General features: G+C 42.0%; 1 protein-coding gene across 2 annotated transcripts in view; it reads left to right on the forward strand.

The window, feature by feature from the left end:
* The window catches only part of LOC126259274 (multiple inositol polyphosphate phosphatase 1), a 238,877-nt gene extending 215,464 nt beyond the window's left edge, over nt 1-23,413 (forward strand). For both annotated transcript variants that reach the window (XM_049955923.1, XM_049955915.1), the window contains exons 9-10: nt 9,256-9,465; nt 23,073-23,413. In XM_049955923.1, coding sequence (XP_049811880.1) covers nt 9,256-9,465; nt 23,073-23,229 — 367 coding nt within the window. In that variant the 3' untranslated portion in view covers nt 23,230-23,413. The remainder of the gene's footprint in view (nt 1-9,255; nt 9,466-23,072) is intronic.
* The last annotated feature ends 1,092 nt before the right edge of the window (nt 23,414-24,505 follow it).

The following is a 24,505-nucleotide window of genomic DNA, read 5'->3' on the forward strand; positions in this document are numbered from 1 at the left end:
GTGTATATGCTGAAATGAGCAGTCATTGACAGTGGAAGCCAGTTTCCATGTAAGAAATGGGTTGAAACTTTGAGATGTGATGTGGAGCCAGTGTTTATTTCATGCTACGGACCTGCCGTGAACACTGCAGAGTGTGTTATGAAGCAAATGAATCATGTGTATTGAGTGTATAGCCGTAAAAAAATGGGAAATGAGGTCATTTAAAAAGCAAATTTGAGGATGTAATCAGTAATGTGCCACATGAGTCTACAGGGTACATATGCTAGAAATTCTATTTAACAAGCAGACTGATCAGAGTAATTCTAAGAAGTTTGCCTGATGAAGAAGAGACATGGGAGGGGAATATCAGTAAGATGGAACAAATGCTAATGAAGAAAGCCAATGACTGGAAGGTTCAGTATGACAAGTTGGTGAATCCAGTAGTATATAGGATGAGATATCCTTTCTGTTGAGGACACACATCCAATCCAAGAAGGCTAATCACAAAATCAAGAAATTTTTATAATGTTTACAAAGGCCCTAACAAGATTGCTGGAATTAGGCTTTTGTATACCATTGAACTGAAAACTGTATTATCTTACAATATTAATAGAAGAGAACATGTCAGAAATGTCCGTAAAAATTATATGATGGAAGGAGAGGCACAAGAAGATGACAGCTTGCTCATTGTACAGACTGAATAACATCAGGAATAGGCTACAACCCTGCGTCTGTAAGATATGTGATATCTACAATACCTAAAGCCTGTAAGAAAGGACAGGATCAGTCATTAAGCAGTGGACTGTGTTGGCTAGTGATAAGACAGAGTGGCACCTGCAAAAGAAAAGAACTGTCAAACACTATGAACAGTGATTAATATAATATCTCTATTGCCTGTGTCATCCTGTTGTATGTGAAGTGAAAGTAGCAAAATAGACTGTTGTTTTTGTGATCAGTGGAAGTTTCTCCTGGGTATTTGGCATTTTGACACTTGAGTAACAGTGGAGATTTTAGAATGTTACAACACAGCATATATTTTATTTCTGTCATGGGTACTGACAATGAGATAATCTGTTGCTTACATGTGCACTGAGTAGCTGCAGTGACAGAAGAGTGGAGGCTACGTTGCGATGCAGTTCCCCCTCTGTATTACAACTTTTGCTGCTACAGATAGCCAGGATGGCGTAGCTGAGACTACATTTTGACACGCCCACCCCTAATGGTAGAACACATATATGATGCGCACAAGGGTTACACAGCCATGTTGTTTTCACTGTCAAGTCATTTTTCTGGTCAGCTAGGAGGTCAATGACATAACCTGCACAGTTGACTATCAAACAGTGCCAAATATCGCAGGGATTTCATGCTAACATTGATGCACAAAACATGCATACTAGCCTAAGTGATATCGACCAGTAGTAAACATCAGGATCAACTGTTCCACCCGTCTGTCATTGTGTGTGTGTACGTTGTTTGAAGTGTTGTTGGCATGGAAAAATGCCAGTTATGTGTGTGTTAGCACAGTGTTTTCTTTCAGCAGACTAATTACACCTATATTACTTTAACATAAAATTTTTATTGACTACAAACACTGTATTTTTCTGTTTGTCAATACCTATGGAAAAATAAATTTGTATTTATTTCTTGATGTCTCCCGACTTAGTAAATTTGAACCCTGGCACACTGATCATACTTTATATATTGTTGTGCCTTCCTATTTATTCTTAAGATATACAGGATGAGGCAGGTAAGACAGGCCACACCAAATATATCCAGAAAGAATAAATGTATTGAGGTGCCATTTTTGCTAAGTTGTAGCGGACATTATGGCGAGTTTTCCGACGTTCAAAATAATTTTTATTGTTTATAGTCACCAGATTACAAACTGTAATGGAACTATATACTTTTTTGTGGCATTTGAAGGAAACTTCTAAGAGAATTGCAACAACACAACATGTATGGGTCTCGAAGTGCTGTAAACCACTGTCCTGCTATCAGGAGAAGAGGTTCCACAAATGCCTGCCCTATTGTGCCAGGTGTAAGGAAACTAATAATTCAGGTATGGCTCATGTGTTTAGTATCACGGCTGTCATATCAGGTGCTTAAAGTGTTGATCTTCAGCATTTCTGTACGATACAGTGTCTACATCTACATCTACATCCATACTCCACAAGCCACCTGGCAGTTGTTGGTGGAGGGTACCTTGAGTACCTCTGTCGGTTCTCCCTTCTGTTCCAGTCCTGTATTGTTCATGGAAAGAAGGATTGTCTGTATGCCTCTGTGTGGACTCTAATCTCTCTGGTTTTATCCTCATGGTCTCTTCATGAGATATACGTAGGAGGGAGCAATAGACTGCTTGACTACTCGGTGAAGGTATGTTCTCGAAACTTCAACATAAGCCCATACCGAGCTACTGAGTGTCTCTCCTGCAGAGTCTTCCACTGGAGTTTATCTCGAAACTTCAACATAAGCCCATACTGAGCTACTGAGTGTCTCTCCTGCAGAGTCTTCCACTGGAGTTTATCTATCATCTCCGTAACACTTTTGCGATTACTAAATGATCCTGTAACGGAGTGCGCTGCTCTCGGTTGGATCTTCCCTATCTCTTCTATCAACCCTATCTGGTACGGATCCCACACTGGTGAGCAGTATTCAAGCAGTGGGTGAACAAGTGTACTGTAACCTACTTCCTTTGCTTTCGGATTGCATTTCCTTAGGATTCTTCCAGTGAATCTCAGTCTGTCATCTGCTTTACCGACGATCAACTTTATATGATCATTCCATTTTAAATCACTCCTAATGCGTACTCCCAGATAATTTATGGAATTAACAGCTTCCAGTTGCTGACCTGCTATATTGTAGCTAAATGATAAGTGATCTTTCTTTATGTATTTGCAGCACATTACACTTGTCTACATTGAGATTCAATTGCCATTCTCTGTACCATGCATCAATTCGCTGCAGATCCTCCTGCATTTCAGTACAATTTTCCATTGTTACAACCTCTCGATATACCACAGCATCATCCGCAAAAAGCCTCAGTGAACTTCCAATGTTATCCACAAGGTCATTTATCATAATTTATATATTGTTGTGCCTTCCTATTTATTATTAAGATATGCAGGATGAGGCAGCTAAGACAGGCCACACCAAATATATCCAGAAAGAATAAAAGTGCTTCTGAAGAAACAGTACTGCATATTGAATTTCATCTGGAATTAACAGCAGCACAGGCCAATGTTATAAAGCATTTCATGCTTAGGGAGTCATTGGAGTTTCCTAATAGACCTTTTGTTTCGAATTGTTTTTCACAAGTAAAAGTACACAGCTTGGTTTGATAAGTCTGGTAAATTTGTATAAAAGAATGAAACACTTTTACTGCACCTTCACAGTTAGCAAGCTTGATTATTCCAAGGATCGTGTAAAGAATTTCAAAAATGTACAGATTATAGTTTATTGTTGTCAGCTGTCTGAATTGGTCAATGTCTTGACTGTGAATGAAGATGGAGAAAAATGAGTTTCATTGCATTGTTCAACATTTTGTTTGAAGGGTTGGACTCGCGCACAAATCAAAACAGAACTGGATCAAGTTTATAGGGACTCTGCACAATCATTGAAGGCCATTACTTTTGGGTTGATGAATTTAAATGTGATTGAGGAAGCATGAAAGATGAAGCACACTCCGGCAATCCACTTGAGGTCACCACAAAGGAAACCACTGACAAAATCCGTGGTTAGGTAATGTAAGATGACCAGTTAAAAAGACTGAGATTGCAGGCATCTCAAATGAGCGAGTGCATAAACCTGCATGGATAATTGCTCACTGTCAACCATAAGCACATCTGGCACAACATTTCAAGATAGTGTCTGGCGATGTTTAATCATAATCCACAAGACTTTTTGTGCACATTTGTGACTGTTAATGAAATCTGTATCTATCACTATGCACCAGAGTCAAAACGGCAGCCAAATAAATGGACAAAGCTCTTTTAAAAGTGCATCGAAGAAGGCAAAGACGATTTTGTCAGCTGGGACTTCCAAGGAGTAATAGATTACTTGAAAAAAAGGCTGAATCATAACTGGATCCTGTTATCCTTCATTGATGAATGACCTGAAACTTTTGTATCTGAAAAAAACCTAAGGTTGGCACGCAAGAAAGTGCTCTTTCACCAGTATAATGCACCATCCCCCACATCAGTGTGACAACAATGGTGAAAGTGCATGAACTGGTCTTTGAATTAGTTCCTCATCAGCCCTATTCACCAAATTTAGCTCCAGGTGACTTCTTACTGTACCCTATCTTGAAACTTTGGATTGCTGGAAAGATTTTCACCAAGTGAGGAAGTGATATTTGCAGTACTTTGCAGAGTTTGACAGAAGCAATTTTTCCGATGGGATGAAAAAGCTGGAGGATTGCTGGACCAAATACCCCTTAAAAGGGACTATGTCAAGAAGTAAGGTGAATTGTGTATGAAACAAATATTTTTTCTTGGTTTTGTACCAGACTTATTAAACCATCCTCAAGAAAGTATTATGTCTGGTGAGTGTGCAGAGCATTTTGTGTTTCCTGAATGATTGTTCCAAACCTTTCCATATGTTCTCTAAAGAGGGTCTGTCATTAAATATGCTGAATGGTTGGAACATCCATAATTTTTCTGCCGTACTGGTTGCCTTATGGCTACTGGGGTGTCGTCCAATAACTGAAGCAGCAGCATATCGTAGGAACTCAAGATATTTGAGTGTATTAAGATTTACACCAATAAATGATGGGGGTCCTGGAAAAAAACACACCAAATATTAATAGACAAGAGTGGCTTTTTGTTTTGTATCTTCTTCATTGAGTTAGCATGGATTTTCATCTGACGATTAGTACATATCACAATGATTGACTTGCCCATGGTTTGTAAATGATGCTTCTCCCTTGAACAAAATTTTCCATAGATGTGCTGCATCACTTAGCATTTTCGTAGATAACATTTGGAAAACTGTAAAAAATTTTGGAAGTCCATTGCCCATGAAGCTGTAAATGCAGTGAAATGTGAAGAGGACAAAATGTGATGGAAGTTAGTGTTCACAGAACACTTGTTTAGTTGATCCCTCTCATGCCTCCAAATACCTCTTGAGTGTCATTTGCATTGTATGTTACTGCTTCTAAAATGTTAGTTTCATTTCATTCATCAGTTACTCTTCTTTCTCTTTAGCATATTTCATTCTCCATAGTTCCAGTTTCTGGAACTTTTTTTTATAATGTTTTTCTAGAACTTTTGTTTTACAGTGTTTGCAAAGGCAGATTGTGAAAGCTTGACACTCTTCAACATACAAATGCACTGCTGCTGTAAGAGTTTGGTGACATTCACCATAAATGATATTTACTTTTTTTACTGTCATACACATTGTGAATGTCTCAGTAGTTTTATAAGCAATTTATCTGATTGCTACAACAGCAGAACACAAATTTATGGGTTTGCTTACATTTGGTATAACAGAACAGACATTTGTGTAACCTAATGGTGGGACAGTGGTTTGCAGTGGTGTTATCTTGATAATATTTGATAAAGTGCCGTACATGTTATGTTGTTAAAGTTCTCTTAGAATTTTCTTTCAGATACCACAAAAAATAATATATAGTGAATAATGTCAGGAAATTCACTATACTGCCCGCTATAACTTGATGAAAACTGCAGCTTTATACACTGGTCAAAACAATTAGGGGATCAGTTGAGGTATCTAGGTTTTGAAGTATTGTCATTGACAGAATGAATTAAAATGGTTTGACGTGTTTCTGTTGGTTTTACGGAGTGGAGAAACAACATTACGGTCACCAAGATAGTGGTAATAATGGAAAGTTGCTGCAGAGTGGGTTGGTGTTGACTTGTGTTTACTCTACCACAAATTACACTAGCAGCTGGCTTCAGATAGTGTAGTGAGCAGGTCATGCAAAGCAGCAACAATGTGACTTAACCTGAACTATGCCATGGAGAGCCATAGGACGGTTGGAAATGGAACAGACACGAGGGAGGTGGCTGCAGCTATTGTAGTGTCCCAAATAGTAATTTCCAGGGCCTGGATGCGATTTCAGACAACAGAAATCATTAAAAGAAAGCAAGTCCTAGGTCGTCCACAGGTAACATTAGCAAGAGATGACTGGTATCTCCGGTTAACAGCTCATCGAGACAGGAGGCTGAATGCAACTCAGCTGCAACGCACCCTCCAGGTAGCAACAGGACACGCAATATCAACACAAACAGTCCAAAATCACCTTTGGAAATGTGGCCTCTATGCTCGAGGACTATGGTGTGTGTCCCATTAAAACCATGACATCGTTTAGCCCACAAAAACTGGGTGGAGGAACATCAGGATTGGAGTCGTAACGAATGGCACTGGGTGCTGTTCACAGATGAGTTAAGGTTTTGTTTTCAGTCAGACAATCGTCATTCTCTCAATGTGGAGAGAACGTGGAACTCTGAACAATCCTGCTTATGTGCAGAAAATGTCACCATATCATTATGGTGGACGAATGGTGTAGGCAGGAGTCAGTATTGGCGGACTTACATATGTCTTTACCATTCAGAATTGCGCTTTGACTGCTCAGAGGTATAGAGACGAGATCCTTTGGCCTTTTGTTGTGCCCTACGCTGCTGCCATAGGAGACAGGTTCCTTTTGGTGGATGATAACGCTCATCCCCACAGAGCTGCACTGGTGGACAGCATGCTTGAGCTGAGGGAATTGAATGAATGGAGTGGCCAGCTTGTTCACTGGACTTAAACCCAACGGAGCATGTCTGGGATGCACTTGGCAGACAAATTGCAGCCAAACCAGCACCTCCCTCAACAGTTGCAGAGCTGGATATTGTACTCATGGAAGAATGGCCAAATATCCCTCAAGAGCTGATTGATAATCTCATACAGTCCGTGCCACGCAGGTGTGCAACTGTACTGGCCATCCAAGGTGATCACACACCTTATTGGAGGGCAACAAGAATGACTGTTTCACTATTACGGCAGTCCCCTCGCTCTACATAAATGCCGTGTAAACCTTAAGTAAAGAGTTGAGACAACAAAATATCGTACTGTATTACACACAAATTACAGTTGTAACCAATATCTAAATAAAATACATTACCATATGTCTATTGCTTATATCTCACCTTATCCCCGAATTGTTTTGAGCTGTGTACATTTATTCATTCTGGATATATTTGGGGTGGCCTGTCGTAGCAGCCTCATCCTGTATAGTTTTGCTTATGCACAATTAAATGAGGAATTAGACCCTAACATTTTCCTTTTCTTTTGTAGAAGTACTGAGCTAGAAGAGGAAATGTTTCTTCTGCTTTGTTTTTCCTTTATCATATTTACCTTATTTTAGCAATTTGAATTTGTTTTCATTTTGAGAAAAGAACACACTATTTTATTTCTAGTGTTCCATTTCTTTGCTATGTCCAGGTGAACAGTTTGTAATTAATTACCTTTCAGTTAGATTAATATATTTGTTTACTTAATTTCTCCAAGTAGAAGTTAACTTGATAATAATATGAAAATATGTTGAGTTGCATAACAACTAGTAATTTTGATACTTCGATGAAATGTGGAAATTATAGATAGCTAATCATCTTCCTGATCAAAGGCAAGAGAGAGGTTATGTGTGTTTTTTAATTTTTTATTATTATTTTTTATTATTTTATTTTTTTCATTTACTCTGCACATCCTTTGCTACTAGGCCATTAGCACATACAGCAGTGGTCAAATCAGTTAGAAGGGAAGCTTTCCTCTAAAAACTGCTACAGCTTACAGTGTTTTCTGCTTGTGCACCTTACCGGATGTAGAATTCTGATGGCAGTGAAGTTTATTTGCACATTATCAGTTAGCAAGGGTTTTAGTCAAAGACTGAACTCAAATCTGCTGAACTGCTTTTCACTCCACTGTTTGATGAGGATAATCAGGAACACTAGGTACATTTCCAACACAATGGCATTCCACCACACTACCTTAACATCTTTCAATATTTCATCAAGGACTCATTTCCAGGTCAGTGTATAATTTGATCTGGGTGTATTGCATTGTATCGATAAAATATATCAATAAAATATATAATGATTCTTTTTACTTTTGGGAGATTGTCAAAGAGTTTTCATGCTACATGAACTTGTTACACTTACTGATTTCAGAGCAAATATACATCACTGACATTTGTCGCCTTGTGTTTACTATGCCTGTAACCCTTAGCTAAGTTATTTTATAATTGTAAACCACTGTATGTTTATTGTTTGTATTACTTATGATATGTTAAGCATTAAACTCCATGTTCGAGGACCTTAATTTGATTCTCTGACTTAACATCTGCTTCAGTTTTCCACCCACCAGCACTCAGCAAGGCAGCACAGTGGTCAAGTGAAATAGTCTCCCCCCCTCCCATCAGTTCTTACCATTCCACCTTTCACTTCCTAGCTCAGAATCCTATCTCCACACTGAAGCTTAACCATGTGCAAAAGATGGTAAGCATTAGAACAGCATATAATTAACATAACCATGATATACTGTGAATAAACTGTAACCTGTTGGTATAGTAAAAGGACAAAGAAATTTTAAGTGTAAATTTAGCAAATTAAAGAAAAATCATAAACAACTTTCTTTTTCTCTCATTTTAACAAACTAAACAAACTGCTAACATATCTGCAATAGAGTACACAAAATAACTTCAAAAAGCTGTTTGTAAATATAGAGTACATCCAGGCTACTGATAAGATTTTATAAATAAAACACAGAATAGGTGTGCTGTAAATACATCATAATATTCAGGTGGCCAAGTGGTGAATTACTGAACTGGGGGTTCATATAAATTTCCCTTTGTTTCATACCTCCATTTTGTGAAACTGTTGGGTTAAGTGACCCTTGATTTTCATATATATGATATCACTTTTCAGATCTGTGATTTACCACAAATCTCTGTTTTTGATAGTTGTTGTGTGTCATATTGTCAATTATAGACGGAATACTACAATTTCTGTCATTCTATAAGTAAACTGTTTATTAAAATATTAAAAATCTAACCAGGTATTCAAATTAATGTGCTTTAGTGTGTTGGAATATATTTTTGCTACTGTATTATAATCATGGAGCTGAATATATGACATTAGACAATTTATGGGATGTGTGATTCATCAGTGAATTTCAGTAATGAAATATTTTTGGGATGACTCAAGATGATTTAGTGAGCCTTCATCCATCTTCAAATTTTCATCTTCTTCAATTTCAAGTGCATCTCATTATTTGTTTCAGGCCTAGCTCTGATAATGAAAGTGGACAACACACAACTGTTGTTTATTTTTCACATTCTGGCACCATGCTGAAACTGCTGTGTCATCTAGGACTATATAAGGATTCTGGTGTTTTGCTCCATAGTAACTATGACTCAATGGCCGGCCAGCGCAAGTGGCGTGTTGGAAAAATTGACAGCTTTGGTTCTAATTTGGCATTTGTTCTATTCCAGTGAGTATGACAGTGATTTTAATTTGGATATTTCTTGTGGTTTTGGCATATTATCTGATTCACATGTAGTGAAATAAAGTATTTATTCATATAAAATGTTGTATAGTAATAAGAATTACAGGGTGTATACGACCCGGGACAACCGGGAGATCCGGGAAAAACCTGGGAATTTTTTCATCCAGGAGAAAACTGGGAAAAACCCGGGAATTTTTTAGAATTCATGGAATTTTTCGTTGTTTTGGTTTCAGTTAAAATTTTATAATTTCGACTGGTAAGAATCGATAATCTAACAAAGGATAATACTGCTACAATGAAAAGTGAATGAGAAAAAATATGAAGATAAAACATAAATTGCAAAGGAAATGTGCCGTATACAACAACAAAACACAGTGCTCACACACGTGTTTGTCAACAGCAAAATGTGTTGAAGGCTTTAGGAAGACTATGCAATGCTTCATACCAACAAATTGCCTCCGATGAGCGTGACATCACAATTGTTTATATTAGATTCATTTTAGCAGTTACGAGCGGGCTCATGCTCATGCGCAGTTGAGTGGCGTATGAGTTGTATCTTTTCCCCCTTCTGGCTACAGAAATGTGGCTGTTGGCTATGTAAGCAGCTGCAGCAAGCAGCTAGATGCAACCGGGAAAAAATTTACTTGCGCACCCTAGTTACCAGATTCACGCATGCGCAGCAGGCCCGGATCTATTGGGGGGTGGGGGGCAGCAAACCGAGGTGTCTGACACGGGCGACAATTGCGAGGGGGGGGGGGGCAAATTCATATTCTTGAGGAGAAAAAAACTTTGTTTCACAAAGTGGCTAGCATCCAGTGCACGTTGGTTTATCGATTATTCATAGTATTTTGAAATGCATACTTGTTGGTTTTTGAACACACTCTGTAAGTTGATTTCTGAATTAATCATAAGCTGATTTTTGAATGCGTGCATAGTTACATGATGTGTATCAGTCGCATCTAGAACTAGACTTCCCTGCAGGCAAAAGGGGACTGGGCTGTACGAGCTGAGCGGAGTAAAGCCAAACGCGTGAACACCAATCGCTGTCTGATTATGTTGTTGATTGGGTTTGTGAATGATCAGCATTGTTATAATTACTAGGGAAATCCACAGAGTCAGACTACCAGAGTGGTAATAAACGACCAACAGGAATAACAGGTAAGAAAGATTATGTATTAGCTTCTCGGTGTATCCAAGAAAATGAAATTTTGTCAAATCATTACACTAGTAAGGGCCAGTTGTACAGTCTCCATCTACCAGCCGCTTAAGTTCTGTTCTGGAAGTAGTGTGGAAAATGGTTTGCATGAACATAGCAACGCCTAACCGGAGAATAGTCAGGGGTAAGTAAACCAGTGATTCTGGCGGCGTTAGTGAAGTTAACCGGCGAATAAGTTTTGACAAAGGCAGGAATAGTTCCAGAATTAGTCATGACAAGATTGTTTGTTAGAACGAAGAATGAGAAGAAACTGTGACATTACAGAAACTAGGGAAGAATATGCCGATTCCAAATATATATAAAAATCTCCAACTACTACTTTTCGATCTCATGCTCGAGAAACTGGAGCATATGAATGAAATGTGAAACTATTTTCTAACATAAAACTTTTTGCTTGTAGTAGTCCTAATAGGCATTTTATGTCGGTCTTCGTGAATTATATTCTGTCTTGTTGTAAAAATGAACATTTGTGCCAAAACAATCTCGTTTATTTGGTGTGTCTTACAATTTCTGCAGTGTTAGAAAGGCCTATTTTGATTTATCTAGCAGGCAGTGACAAAATAGACATAATCAGATCAAGAAACCATACAAGTCTTGGGTACTATTGTACACTCCTGGAAATGGAAAAAAGAACACATTGACACCGGTGTGTCAGACCCACCATACTTGCTCCGGACACTGCGAGAGGGCTTTGTACAGGGGCTTTGATCACACGCACGGCACAGCGGACACACCAGGAACCGCGGTGTTGGCCGTCGAATGGCGCTAGCTGCGCAGCATTTGTGCACCGCCGCCGTCAGTGTCAGCCAGTTTGCCGTGGCATACGGAGCTCCATCGCAGTCTTTAACACTGGTAGCATGCCGCGACAGCGTGGACGTGAACCGTATGTGCAGTTGACGGACTTTGAGCGAGGGCGTATAGTGGGCATGCGGGAGGCCGGGTGGACGTACCGCCGAATTGCTCAACACGTGGGGCGTGAGGTCTCCACAGTACATCGATGTTGTCGCCAGTGGTCGGCGGAAGGTGCACGTGCCCGTCGACCTGGGACCGGACCGCAGCGACGCACGGATGCACGCCAAGACCGTAGGATCCTACGCAGTGCCGTAGGGGACCGCACCGCCACTTCCCAGCCAATTAGGGACACTGTTGCTCCTGGGGTATCGGCGAGGACCATTCGCAACCGTCTCCATGAAGCTGGGCTACGGTCCCGCACACCGTTAGGCCGTCTTCCGCAAACGCCCCAACAGCGTGCAGCCCGCCTCCAGTGGTGTCGCGACAGGCGTGAATGGAGGGACGAATGGAGACGTGTCGTCTTCAGCGATGAGAGTCGCTTCTGCCTTGGTGCCAATGATGGTCGTATGCGTGTTTGGCGCCGTGCAGGTGAACGCCACAATCAGGACTGCATACGACGGAGGCACACAGGGCCAACACCCGGCATCATGGTGTGGGGAGCGATCTCCTACACTGGCCGTACACCACTGGTGATCGTCGAGGGGACACTGAATAGTGCACGGTACATCCAAACCGTCATCGAATCCATCGTTCTACCATTCCTAGACCGGCAAGGGAACTTGCTGTTCCAACAGGACAATGCACGTCCGCATGTATCCCGTGCAACCCACCGTGCTCTAGAAGGTGTAAGTCAACTACCCTGGCCAGCAAGATCTCCGGATCTGTCCCCCATTGAGCATGTTTGGGACTGGATGAAGCGTCGGCTCACGCGGTCTGCACGTTCAGCACGAACGCTGGTCCAACTGAGGCGCCAGGTGGAAATGGCATGGCAAGCCGTTCCACAGGACTACATCCAGCATCTCTACGATCGTCTCCATGGGAGAATAGCAGCCTGCATTGCTGCGAAAGGTGGATATACACTGTACTAGTGCCGACATTGTGCATGCTCTGTTGCCTGTGTCTATGTGCCTGTGGTTCTGTCAGTGTGATCATGTGATGTATCTGACCCCAGGAATGTGTCAATAAAGTTTCCCCTTCCTGGGACAATGAATTCACGGTGTTCTTATTTCAATTTCCAGGAGTGTATTAACAGCTTATGCAGTATTAGACAACGATATTTCGATTTTTCATGTAGCTAAACGTTTGATGAACTTTGATGAGGTAACAGATTCTTTTGCAGAAAGGAAAGCATGCCATGTAAAGCTGTAGCAAGATTAGAGAGAATCCAGTGCTAGGAGCTAAGGATTGAAGAAATGTGTACTGTCTTGACCGTCTCTTGTCTTAACTGGTTTAATGTGTCCTATATTTAATTCTGTGTCACCCAAAATAGAAAGTAATTAGCTAACAGGCAATAAAGAGTGCAAATTTTCTGAAGAGTTGTTCTTCTCCCGGATTACAAAATGCGAGTTCTCTCTCTCTCTCTCTCTCTCTCTCTCTCTCTCTCTCTCTTAAGGCAGGATGTCAAACTGGGCGACTGGGAGCAGGAGAGCCACCACAGAACATTTTAATTTCCACTGTCCTGAATATAGTTTGATGGCATTCGGTACAAAATATACACATTTCAAACCCACAGAGCGAAATACATGCTGTGTGAAGAGGGGTGGCACTGCACTCTGGCACACTTAAGACCAAATCACACTTGAGACCAAATAACATGTCTTATATTTCCTCGAACATGTATGTTTTATGTATCAGACTCTCTAGAAAGATGTGCGCTACAAAAGGAACATATTATTGAAAACACAATTTTTTTAAATTTTTGACGTTTTATCTCAAACGCATGAGGTAGGTGGAAGGGGGGGGGGGGACGCCACTATCTTTGTATTGCCCCGGTTCGGAAATATCATAGATCCAGGGTTGATGCGCAGAGCAGTTATAGTGGGGAAGTGTGTAGTCTCCACGTGACCCGTGTTTACGTTTAGTGATTTTGCTGTTTCCTCTCCGTTTACTGCTCTCACTTCAAATGAAAACAAAACGGATTTCTGTGGCCGGGAACTAGCAAGTGAATTAAAATACATTCACATAATTACAGTAGGCTAATATATGTTATTAGTGTCAGATTTTATTTTATTTCCACGTTTCTGACAGTCTTGCATTACTCTCCTTGTAGAACAATGAAGTTATTTTTGTCGGTTTGCTAAAGAAATTTGGTTTTTATTAACTTTTTACACTGAGGCAGTCAATGTGTTTGAAATGAAGTTTTTACTTCCACACTATTGGCTAATTTCAACTGCTCGCTGCATTTCAAATGCACATTTTTCTCTTTTAGCACGTATGGCATTATGCCATAATAAAGAATCAAAAAATGAGTTAATACAGTACTGGTACTCCAAGAAAATTTCCACCCCGAAACCCACACTGAAAAGCTTAATATCAGATTGAGGCCTACTTCAATGGGAATCTGGATATATGAATGTGCTCTTTAAGTATACACTTTAAATGTGCCGTTTTAGCGTGGTTCATGAAATTCCGATGCTCTTGGATTATCCTCTGATGTGTTGTTTCTTTTATGACATAATGTAAGATCTTTTAATGTTTTACACGTACGAACATACAGGCTTCCTGCGTCATAGCAGCTGCCAAAGCGTGGTGGCGCCTGTTATCTGGCGCTCTCTGACGACTACTGAAACGAACCTATTTCTAACAGGTCACGGGAAAATACTGCGAATGGTGGTTTGAAAAGTGTTACTTTCAAAGTAAATTTCCTTTTATGCAGGCTGAACTACGTGTGAGAATGTACGATGAATTTCTTAAATGACAAAGCGTTTGATGACGAGCCATTTCGAACCCAGATCAGACATTCATGTCGTTATTATGAGCAAATTGATGCAGTGCTACGGGAAGCTCGCTCTCCTCTGCAGTAGCTAATTTATTTGTGGAAAACTTCGACGACAAGTCGCTGGACTCGGCTAAAACTTTTACTGGCACATTTGTCTGATATATGTTAAAGTGTAACACGCGCAATGAAGATCAACATTATATGTGAAAGTTTAGCTTCTCTTGTAGCTTATTAACCCTAGAGACCAATATTATATGTGAAAGCTTTGCTTTTCTTGTAGAAACACTAATTTAAAACATTAACTTTTCCTGTTTGTGTATACGCACTACTTAACAGTGATGTTGCTATTAGCTGACTACATCATGTGTCTTGTGGTCTACATAACCGCTGTAATCTACTGGCGGGACCACGTGACATGAGCTATGACTGGCTTACAAAAGCGTATCTCAATCTCGATTACAATGGTTTGGAAAGTAACATGCGGTGTTTGGTGGAATTCAAATTTATACTTTTCGTAATACGAAAATATGCAGCGTACATGTTGCTGCACATCAAAAATCTTTCCAAAAGGGGTTTTCTTCCCTGAGTTTCATTTTCTAAAGTGCCAGGAAATTCTACGCCCGTGTATAAAAACATAGCCATTCAAAGGATTGATAAGCTTTATAGTTCTGAGGGAAAATATACTGGTTGATCAAAAGGTCAGTATAAATTTGAAAACTTAATAAACCACGGAATAATGTAGGTAGAGAGGTAAAAATTGACACATGCTTGGAATGACATGGGGTTTTATTAGAACCACCCCATATTGCTAGACGTGTGAAAGATCTCTTCCACGCATCGTTTGGTGATGGTCGTGTGCTCAGCCGCCACTTTCGTCATGCTTGGCCTCCCAGGTCCCCAGACCTCAGTCCGTGCAATTATTGGCTTTGGGGTTACCTGAAGTCGCAAGTGTGTCATGATCGATTGAGATCTCTAGGGATGCTGAAAGAGAACATCCGACACCAATGCCTCACCATAACTCCAGACATGCTTTACAGTGCTGTTCACAACATTATTCCTCGACTACAGCTATTGTTGAGGAATGATGGTGGACGTATTGAGCATTTCCTGTAAAGAACATCATCTTTGCTTTGTCTTACATTGTTATGCTAATTATTGCTATTCTGATCAGATGAAGCACCATCTGTCGGATATTTTTTGAACTTTTGTATTTTTTTGGTTCTAATAAAACCCCATGTCATTCCAAGCATTTGTGTCAATTTGTACCTCTCTATCTACATTATTCTATGATTTATTCAGTTTTCAAATTTATACTGACTTTTTGATCACCCGGTACTGTCACTTAATAACACGGAAAAAGTGTGTTTTCATCCTGAAGAAAGTGTATTTTTAACCGCGAAATCCGGGAAAAATCTGGGAATTTTTTTTCCTTGTCCACATATACACCCTGAATTACAAAATTCACATATGTAACAATGAAAAGATCAATAACTGACAAAATTATTTAATTGGATAGAAAAAATCAAACTGCAACGACATGCCAGACTTCACATCAGAAAGCTGTCCCATCTTCTCCAAAACTACCTGAACAGTGGTATTTCCCTTCCCGTCCCTCTGCAACTCCCTCAACAGCTATACCATCAAACACCACTCCTCTCCTATGAACCGAACTTGGCCAACCTGCTCAGCATCCCACAGCCTTCACCACTGCCTCCCAGACCAAGAATAACACATAATCCCAAGAACCGGTCATAACAGTACAGTGCCCTTAACCTCTCATCAAAGCACTCTCCCTTCCTGAATTATCTGTATTGTCTAAGGACCTCACTTTCAGCCCTGAACCTGCATTTGATCATGCTGTTTTTATGAAGGACCTACTTTCCTTCACACGTAATTGTTGTGACTCGCCGATCTTTCAAAGTGCCGCCGCGCAGTTACGCGCATCCTCTCCATGCGGCGCTGTCTGCCAGCCACGCAGCAGCAGCACCACCTAAGCGGCCAGCCAGCTAGCAGCCGCTAGACTTGGACTCCATGCTGATTTGACTGTTTCAGTGTACACACGTCATACTTTGTTTACTTGATCTGTGACTTACATGTATTGTGTCATCCTTGAAATATATTTTTTGAACTTGACATTATAACAATTGGCGACGAGGTAGTGAATTTTTCTTTTTCATCGTTGACCCACAGGTTTCTATAGCTACTTTAGAGCAACTATTGCAAGGTCTCATTGAACAGCAAACGCTTCTCACATCTGCGATTTGTGATTTCGTTGCGGCATCCAATGCGGGGCGTCTCTCATCGTTGTCTCTACCTCCTTTTCCTCCTTACAACGAGATGGCTGAAGACTGGTCTGATTACGAAAAACCTCTTCGACAGCACTTCTTGCCATTTCGTGTCGCGGACGAACAAACATGTAAGTCTCTGTTCCTTTCATGGATTTCACATCAAATGTATCGGTTGTTGTCGCAATTGGCTCCTTTGAAAGATCCTGCATCTTTGTCCTTTGCTGAAATGTGCTCACTTATGTCCGTATATTTTCAAAAGCATACGCATGTGGTAGCCTCTCAACCGAATCAATCCTATCTCGCTTGGGCTGCTGAACTTCACGGCCTCATTCGAAAGTGTCAATTTGTTACTGATGTTCACAAAGAATCCTACGCCGATTCTATGGTATGGGATGCTATTATCCGGTCGGCGCCCGACAAAGAAGTTAGGCAACATGCCCTTCAGTTGGCAAATCTGACTCCAGATGAAGTCCTATCCATCACTCAGTCTTTTGAAATTTCTCGTGCTGCTGGAGCGCAAATAGAGGCATGGGGTGACGTCGGGGAAGTACAACCTCTGTGTGCTGTTGACGAAGCGTGCGGCGTGTCCCTGCCGGCCGACGTGGCTGCAGTACGTTCCCAAGCGCAGCCTCGGCCTAACCGTAAACAAACATCTAAGAAACTGCAGCATAACCCACAGCAACTTCCTTCATGTCCGCGGTATTTTACGAAACATTCACGGGAGGATTGTCCCCAACGTTGGGCCGTGTGTCACAAATGCAAAAAGAAGGGTCATGTGTCATCCGTTTGCAAATCCGACCGCATACCTGATGTTCATGAATGTGACGATGATTTTGGTTGTGTGTTGTCTGTCAATGGTACTTCTTCCCTTTCAGGGAAGTTATTCCTCACTGTCCAAATACTTGGTCGGGATGTTCGCATGCAGGTGGATACTGGTTCTGCTGCCACTATCATCAATTCTCAAACATATCTTCAGTTGGGTTCTCCAATCCTGTCACTTGTCACTAGGCAATTACGGACGTACAACAAACAGAAGATTTCTCTCTTGGGACGATTTGATACTGAGGTATCTTACAAATCCGTCGCGCTGTTCCCATATCTGTGGTCAACCATAGTAACGCGGAGTATCTTTGGTTTCAATGCCTTTCGCGTTTTTGGGTTCTCCATAGATGACTCTGTCAATATCGTCTCTGATGCTATTCCTTATGCTCAGTTGGATTCCTTGTTGACGACATTTTCGTCCCTTTTTTCTTCTGGTTTAGGCCGTGCAAACGACTTTGAAGCTCATATCACACTCAAACCCACTGCTCAGCCTAAGTTTTTTTGGGCTCGGCCCATTCCTGTGGCCGTTCGTGATCAGGTCAAACGGGAGCTGGATCGTCTCACTGCTTCAGGGGTCTTGCTTCCTGTCACTTCCAGTGAGTGTTTCTCTCCTGTCGTTGTCGTTGCTAAGCCCAATGGTGATATTCATCTCTGTGGCGATTTCAAATCCACCGTAAATTCTCAATGCCTCATCGACACTTACCCTATGCCACAACCTGAAGAATTGTTCACTAAACTTGATGGAGGCCAGTATTTTTCTAAATTTGACCCGTCAGAAGCTTATCATCAACTTCTTCTTGACGCTGCTTCCCGGCAGTTCCTGGTCCTTAACAGGCCTTTCGCCCTTTATCAATACCAACGATTGCCATTCAGGGTTGCCAGCACCCCTGCTCTCTTTCAGCGATTCTTGGAACAATTATTGCTCCCTGTCCCTGGGTGTATAAATTACATGGACAACATTGTTGTCACTGGCTCCACCACTGGAGAACATTTCAGAATCTCCGCACACTTTTTCATGTCTTACAGACTGCCGGTCTTAAGTGTAATATTCAGAAATCAAAATTTTTTCAGGCATCTATCACGTACTTGGGGTTTCAACTCTCTCGCGATGGTATTCGTCCGCTTCAGCAAACTGTCGCTGCGATCGATGCCCTTCCTCGCCCTACATCTGTTAAGGAACTGCAATCCTTCTTGGGGAAAATAGCATACTATCACAGGTTATTACCGTCTGCTGCTTTGGTGGCTCAGCCGTTACATCGCCTGTTGCATAAAAACGTGGCCCTTTCACTGGTCCGCGTCATGCGATGCGGCTTTCCAGAAATTGAAGACTATGCTGAAACAGGCCCCGTGCCTGGCTACTTATTGACCTGGCCAACATCTTGTTCTTGCCACGGACGCCTCTCAATACGGGGTTGGTGCAGTCCTTGCGCACCATTTTTCTGACGGTTCTGAACAACCCATTGCTTATGCCTCCAAAACGCTAACGGATGCCCAACAAAAGTATTCTCAAATTGAAAAAGAAGCTTTGGCCATTATTTATGCTCTTCATAAGTTTGGTGTTTTTCTCTATGGATCCAAATTTCATCTTGTTACGGATCACAAACCACTTGTTTCCTTGTTTCATCCATCAACGTCACTTCCCGACAAGGCTGCACACCACCTCCAGTGTTGGGCTCTTTACTTGTCTCATTTCAATTATGAGATTCATTTCCAGCCGACGGCTCAACCTGCGAATGCTGATGCACCGTCTCGCCTTCCCATGGGTCCTGATCTGGCATTCGATACGGACGAACTTTTGTGTTTCCACCTGGATGTTGCCGAGCTGCGGGTTGTGGACGGGTTCCCTATCACCGCGGACCGGCTGGCGACTGCTACGGGTTCTGATCCTACCCTCTCCTGGGTTTTATGCTGTATTCAGAAGGGTTGGCCAGATCATCCGTCCGCTAAGACTTCTGATCCATTGCAGAACTAGTACACTTTGCATTACCGCCTCACAGCTAGGGATGGTGTTATCCTCCTTTCCACCGACAATGTTTCGCCGAATGTTGTGGTACCTGCGTCTTTGCGTGCTTCGGTCTTGTGCCTCCTTCACCATGGGCACTGGGGTGTGTCTCGCATAAAATCTCTGGCACGTCGTCATGTGTACTGGCCCGGCATCGACTCTGAAATCGCACACATGGTCACTGCCTGCGGCCCTTGTGCGTCATAGGCCACCGCCCCGAAGTCATCTTTGTCACTGTAGCCTCTGCCTGAGAAGCCCTGGGAGCGTATTCATGCTGACTTCGTAGGACCTTTTTTAAGTACTTATTGGCTTCTCGTTATTGACGCCTACTCTAACTTTCCTTTCATTGTCCGTTGCTCGTCGCCTACCACCGCGGCAACCACCAATGCTCTAGCTCGCATTTTCTCTTTGGAAGGCCTTCCCTCTACTCTTGATACTGATAATGGTCCACAATTTACCTCTTCCGATTTTGTGGATTTTGGTGCCCGTCACAGCGTCATGAATGTCACGGCCCCTCTGTTGCATCCACAGTCAAACGGTGAGAGTGAATGACCGGTCCGCACATTTAAGGCTCAGATGAGGAAACTCCTGACTTCTTCTGCTGCTGATGATGCACTTCTCCAATTTCTGGCTTCTTACCGTTTCACTCCCATGGACGACCACAGCCCGGCTGAGCTCTTACATGGCCGACAGCCCCGCACGCTACTTCATCTTCTGCGGCCTTCCACCTCATGGCTGCAGGTGCCTTTGCTTGGCTGGTTCACTGCCGGCGACCTTTTATGGTTACGGGGATATGGCAGGCGGCCAAAATGGAGTCCTGACCACATCTTACGACACCGTGGCTGATGCCTGTATGAAATCCAGACGGACACGGGTGTTGCAGTGTGTAATTCGGACCAGCTTCGGCCTTGTGTGCCAGCAGCACCTGTTCTAAATGCTGCTACACCATCTTCAGCTCTACCTGACGCTCGGGATCCTGGAATCTCTCATTACTCACAACGCAGTCCTCTCACCATCATCTCGGTGCTAGCACAAGAACTGATGCCACCAGGAGACGTGCCCGTGCAGGAACCGGATGACCATCATCTGTCGGAGCAACTCTACTCGCCTCCTTCTCCTACGGACGCTGACACATCACCCATGTTGTTATAACAACCGGACTTGCCACAATGGGCAGATTGGGGCACGGGGCCCCAGCAGATTCGACCCCCACGTCTCCTGTCATCTCGACCCGTTATCATCGGGGACACTTCCGTCTGTACGGGAAGCCTCCTCCTCGAGACTTTACGGCCAGTTAAACAACACCTATGTACATTAGCAATCTACAAGCCACCTCCATCAAGACCAGTGCAAAAAAATTCAAAGGGGGGAAAAGTGTTGTGACTCACCGATCTTTTGTATAGTTGCTGGCTTCAAAGTACCCACCAGATGTATATCTGTCTTAGTTGATCAACACCTGCAACCCATAGTACAAAGACTGCCCTCATACATCAAAGATACCAACCATTTCCTAGATCATCTGAAATCCATGCCAGTCCCACTCCCATCACACACCTTGCTTGTCACCATTGATGCCACCTCCATGCATATAAACATCCCCCACATACATGTTTCTGTCTGCCGCAGAACATTTCCTGAGTCAGTGCTCACCTGATTCGAAACCTATGACATCCTTCCTACTCAGCTTAATAAACTTTATACTTACCAATAACTACTTCACCTTTGAGCGGCAGATGTATAAACAGATCAGGGGTACTGCCATGGGAACCAGGATGGCTCTTTCCTATGCCAACCTTTCCATGGATCGCTTGGAGGCAGCTTTCCTGGGCTCCACAAGTCTTCAGCCCCTGGTTTGGTTTAGATACATTGATGACATCTTTACCATATGGACTCATGGTGAGGCTGACCTGCTAAAATCCCTGGAAACTCTGAATACCTTCTCCCAGTTAAATTTCATATGGTCCTATTCCGAATCCCATGCCACTTTCCTTGACGTTGATCTCATCCTCAGCGAAGGCCAGCTACACATTTCCATCCATGTTAAACCAACCAACAAACAACAGTACTTACATTTTGACAGTTTCCATCCTTTCTGTGTCAAACATTCCCTCCCATACAGCCTTGGTATCCGGGCCAAATGTATTTGTTTGGATGCAAATTCTTTACAGAAGTACACAACTATTCTCACCCCAGCCTTTACTGCACATATTTACCCCACCATCCTAGTTAAAAAGCATATTTCCCGAGCCATCACATCCAACCCTGGTTCTGCTGATCCCTCCACAAAACAGCTTTGGAGCACACCATTGGTGACTCAGTATTATCCTGGTCTGGAATGTGTTAATCACCTACTTTGACAGGGCCATGACTTCCTAAAATCATGCCGTGAAATGAGATCCATTATGTCTGAAATTTTGCGCACCACACCTAGAATAGTTTTCCGTTGCCCTTCCAATCTCCGCAATAATCTTGACAGACCCTATGCTCCTTCTGCACTCATCTCCCTAACCTATGGCTCCTACCTCTGTGACTGTCTCCGCTGCAAGACCTGTCCTACGCATCCTCCTACCACCACCTATACTAGCCCCGTAACTGGCGAAACATATACTATCAAAGGGAAAGCCACCTGTGAAACGACACGTCATGTACCAGCTGTTATGTAAACACCGTTTGGCATTCTACATCGGCATGACTAACACCAAATTATCAATTAGGTTGAATGGGTATAGGCAGAGGATGTATACTGGCATCTCGGAATATACCATTGAAGAGCTTGCTCTACAACATGACATTTGTGACCTCGATGTCTGTTTCAACGTATGCACCATCTAGATTCTTCCCCCAGACACCAATTTCCCTGAACTCCGCAGATGGGAACTAACACTACAACATGTCCACCCACCTGGCATTAATTTATGTTAATTTCTTCCTTCTCAGCATTTTTTCACTGTAGCTACCCTTTGCTTCACTCCGTTTTCTACATCTTTCACTGTCTTTCTTGTCTGTTTTTCACCACCTCCCTCCCACCTCTGTTATGTACAGTGCACTTACCTTTTCACTCTTATTATCTCATGCACGATGTTTTGGTAGTAATCTCTGTCTTGCATATTACCCTGTCATACACATTTAAGCACTCAGGTTTTCAAATCTCATTTGATGCAGTCCCCAACAATGTCTTTCCTTCTCTTACCGTACAGTAAGTCTTCCCTGACACGCAGTTCTGGGTGACTTTCCCAAAATCTACCTCTTTTTCTAGACCTCTCCAGTCCTTTTTCTTCACCCTTCTTCCTTCCCCTTCAATACTTCTGCCTGAAGAAGGAACCACTGGCTCTGAAAGGTTGCCAATTACAACAGATTTTTGTGTGTTTGTTCTTCCCCTGCTTGGTGAGTAGATTTTTTTCTGTATCCTGTTAAATGAAATATGCATGTAGATTTGGGAAGCTTTAGGTATACCCATATGAGCAAGACATGTAACACAATGTAAGAATTATAATGATAATTTGTAGACACTGAATGTTTTGGCCTTTATGACAGGTGTGGCAATGAAGCCAAGTTGATGACACTGCACCAAGAGCGACCAGTTGTTCTCCCAGGATGCCCACAAGATCTCCTGTGCCCTGTAGCACTGTTTAGACAACTTTATAGTGAGAGCCTTGAGAACTGCAACTTCCTGGAGATGTGTGCACTGTGATACAACCATTACCCATAAGTTCAACAATATATTTTTGTATATTTTTAGGATTGACTAAATGATTGTGACAGATTTATCTGTGTAAACCTTACATAAATTCAGATTGCTATTTTATAAATTCTGTATTTGAAACACAGAAATTGGTATATTTTCTGTAAAGAGAAATAGATTTTCATACATATTTTTCATTGTTATTTCTATTTCAGTAACCAATAAGAATGTGTGATGAAACTGTAAATCCATTTTCATTTTATTATTGTTTAGTACTACAATTAACAGAGTTGAGTGGTTTCTAATGAGGAATACATAATGTCTGTGTCAGCACCGTCAGAATTATGCAGTCAAATGCTACAAGAGTGCAACAATAGCAACAGCACAATTTTGGAGCTGTGTGTGTTTAAGTATATTATTTTGTGAGAAAATGTATTTATGGCATTTACATTGTAGCAGTACGGACTGCTATACACATCTGTCAGTTTATAAACTAGTGTCAATTTGGGACTGTGTTCAAAATTTTATTTGTTGTTCCAATATGTGTGTCCCATTGTTCAGGTATGCATGTCAGTCTGACACACTTACATATGCTCCACACATTGTACAAAAACACAAAATGTGGCACTCCCATTTCATAGTCCTTAGAAAAGGGCAAGAAAAATGTTAAAGGATGGGAGCATCTTCTACCAGCTCAAACCCAGCCACCAACAATTACATAGTATGTATCATTTCTGGAAGGTTCTTAAAATATATTATGTATATACAGCCTTAGACATAAAAACTGGCTGCCGGCCGACCACCACAGAGACTAAGTCCGAGTCGTTCACTTAAGGTGACCAATAAAACCGAACATCCCTGACAATGCTAAGTCCGGCCCTCTACACAATCTGGCAGCACTGTAAGATGTGGGAGTGTCAGGAGGAAATGTTGTCTACTTTCGAGATGTTGTCAGGCTGTATGAGCCCATGGTCTAGTGGTAATCATCGTGCATTCTAAACTTATATTCGCGTGTTTGCGTCCAACCGTATCTTTTTCTTTTTAGCATATTTTGGCCCTCGTCTAAAGTTATGAGTCTAATTGAACATGGAAGATAATTCGCTTCACATTCTACCCACCAGTAATAACAAATACTTCCAAAAACAATTATGCAGGACAGCTCGTAGCGATTCCTCGTGCTGCAGGGGCTAGCTACTGGCCATCGGCCAGACACCACCTGCCGCCTGAAATCGGGCGCCACCCAGGTGGATGCAGCGGTGCAGTTAAGCATTGGATTTTTCGTACT

The sequence above is a fragment of the Schistocerca nitens genome, chromosome 1, assembly GCF_023898315.1.
Source record: "Schistocerca nitens isolate TAMUIC-IGC-003100 chromosome 1, iqSchNite1.1, whole genome shotgun sequence".
Taxonomy (NCBI): domain Eukaryota; kingdom Metazoa; phylum Arthropoda; class Insecta; order Orthoptera; family Acrididae; genus Schistocerca; species Schistocerca nitens.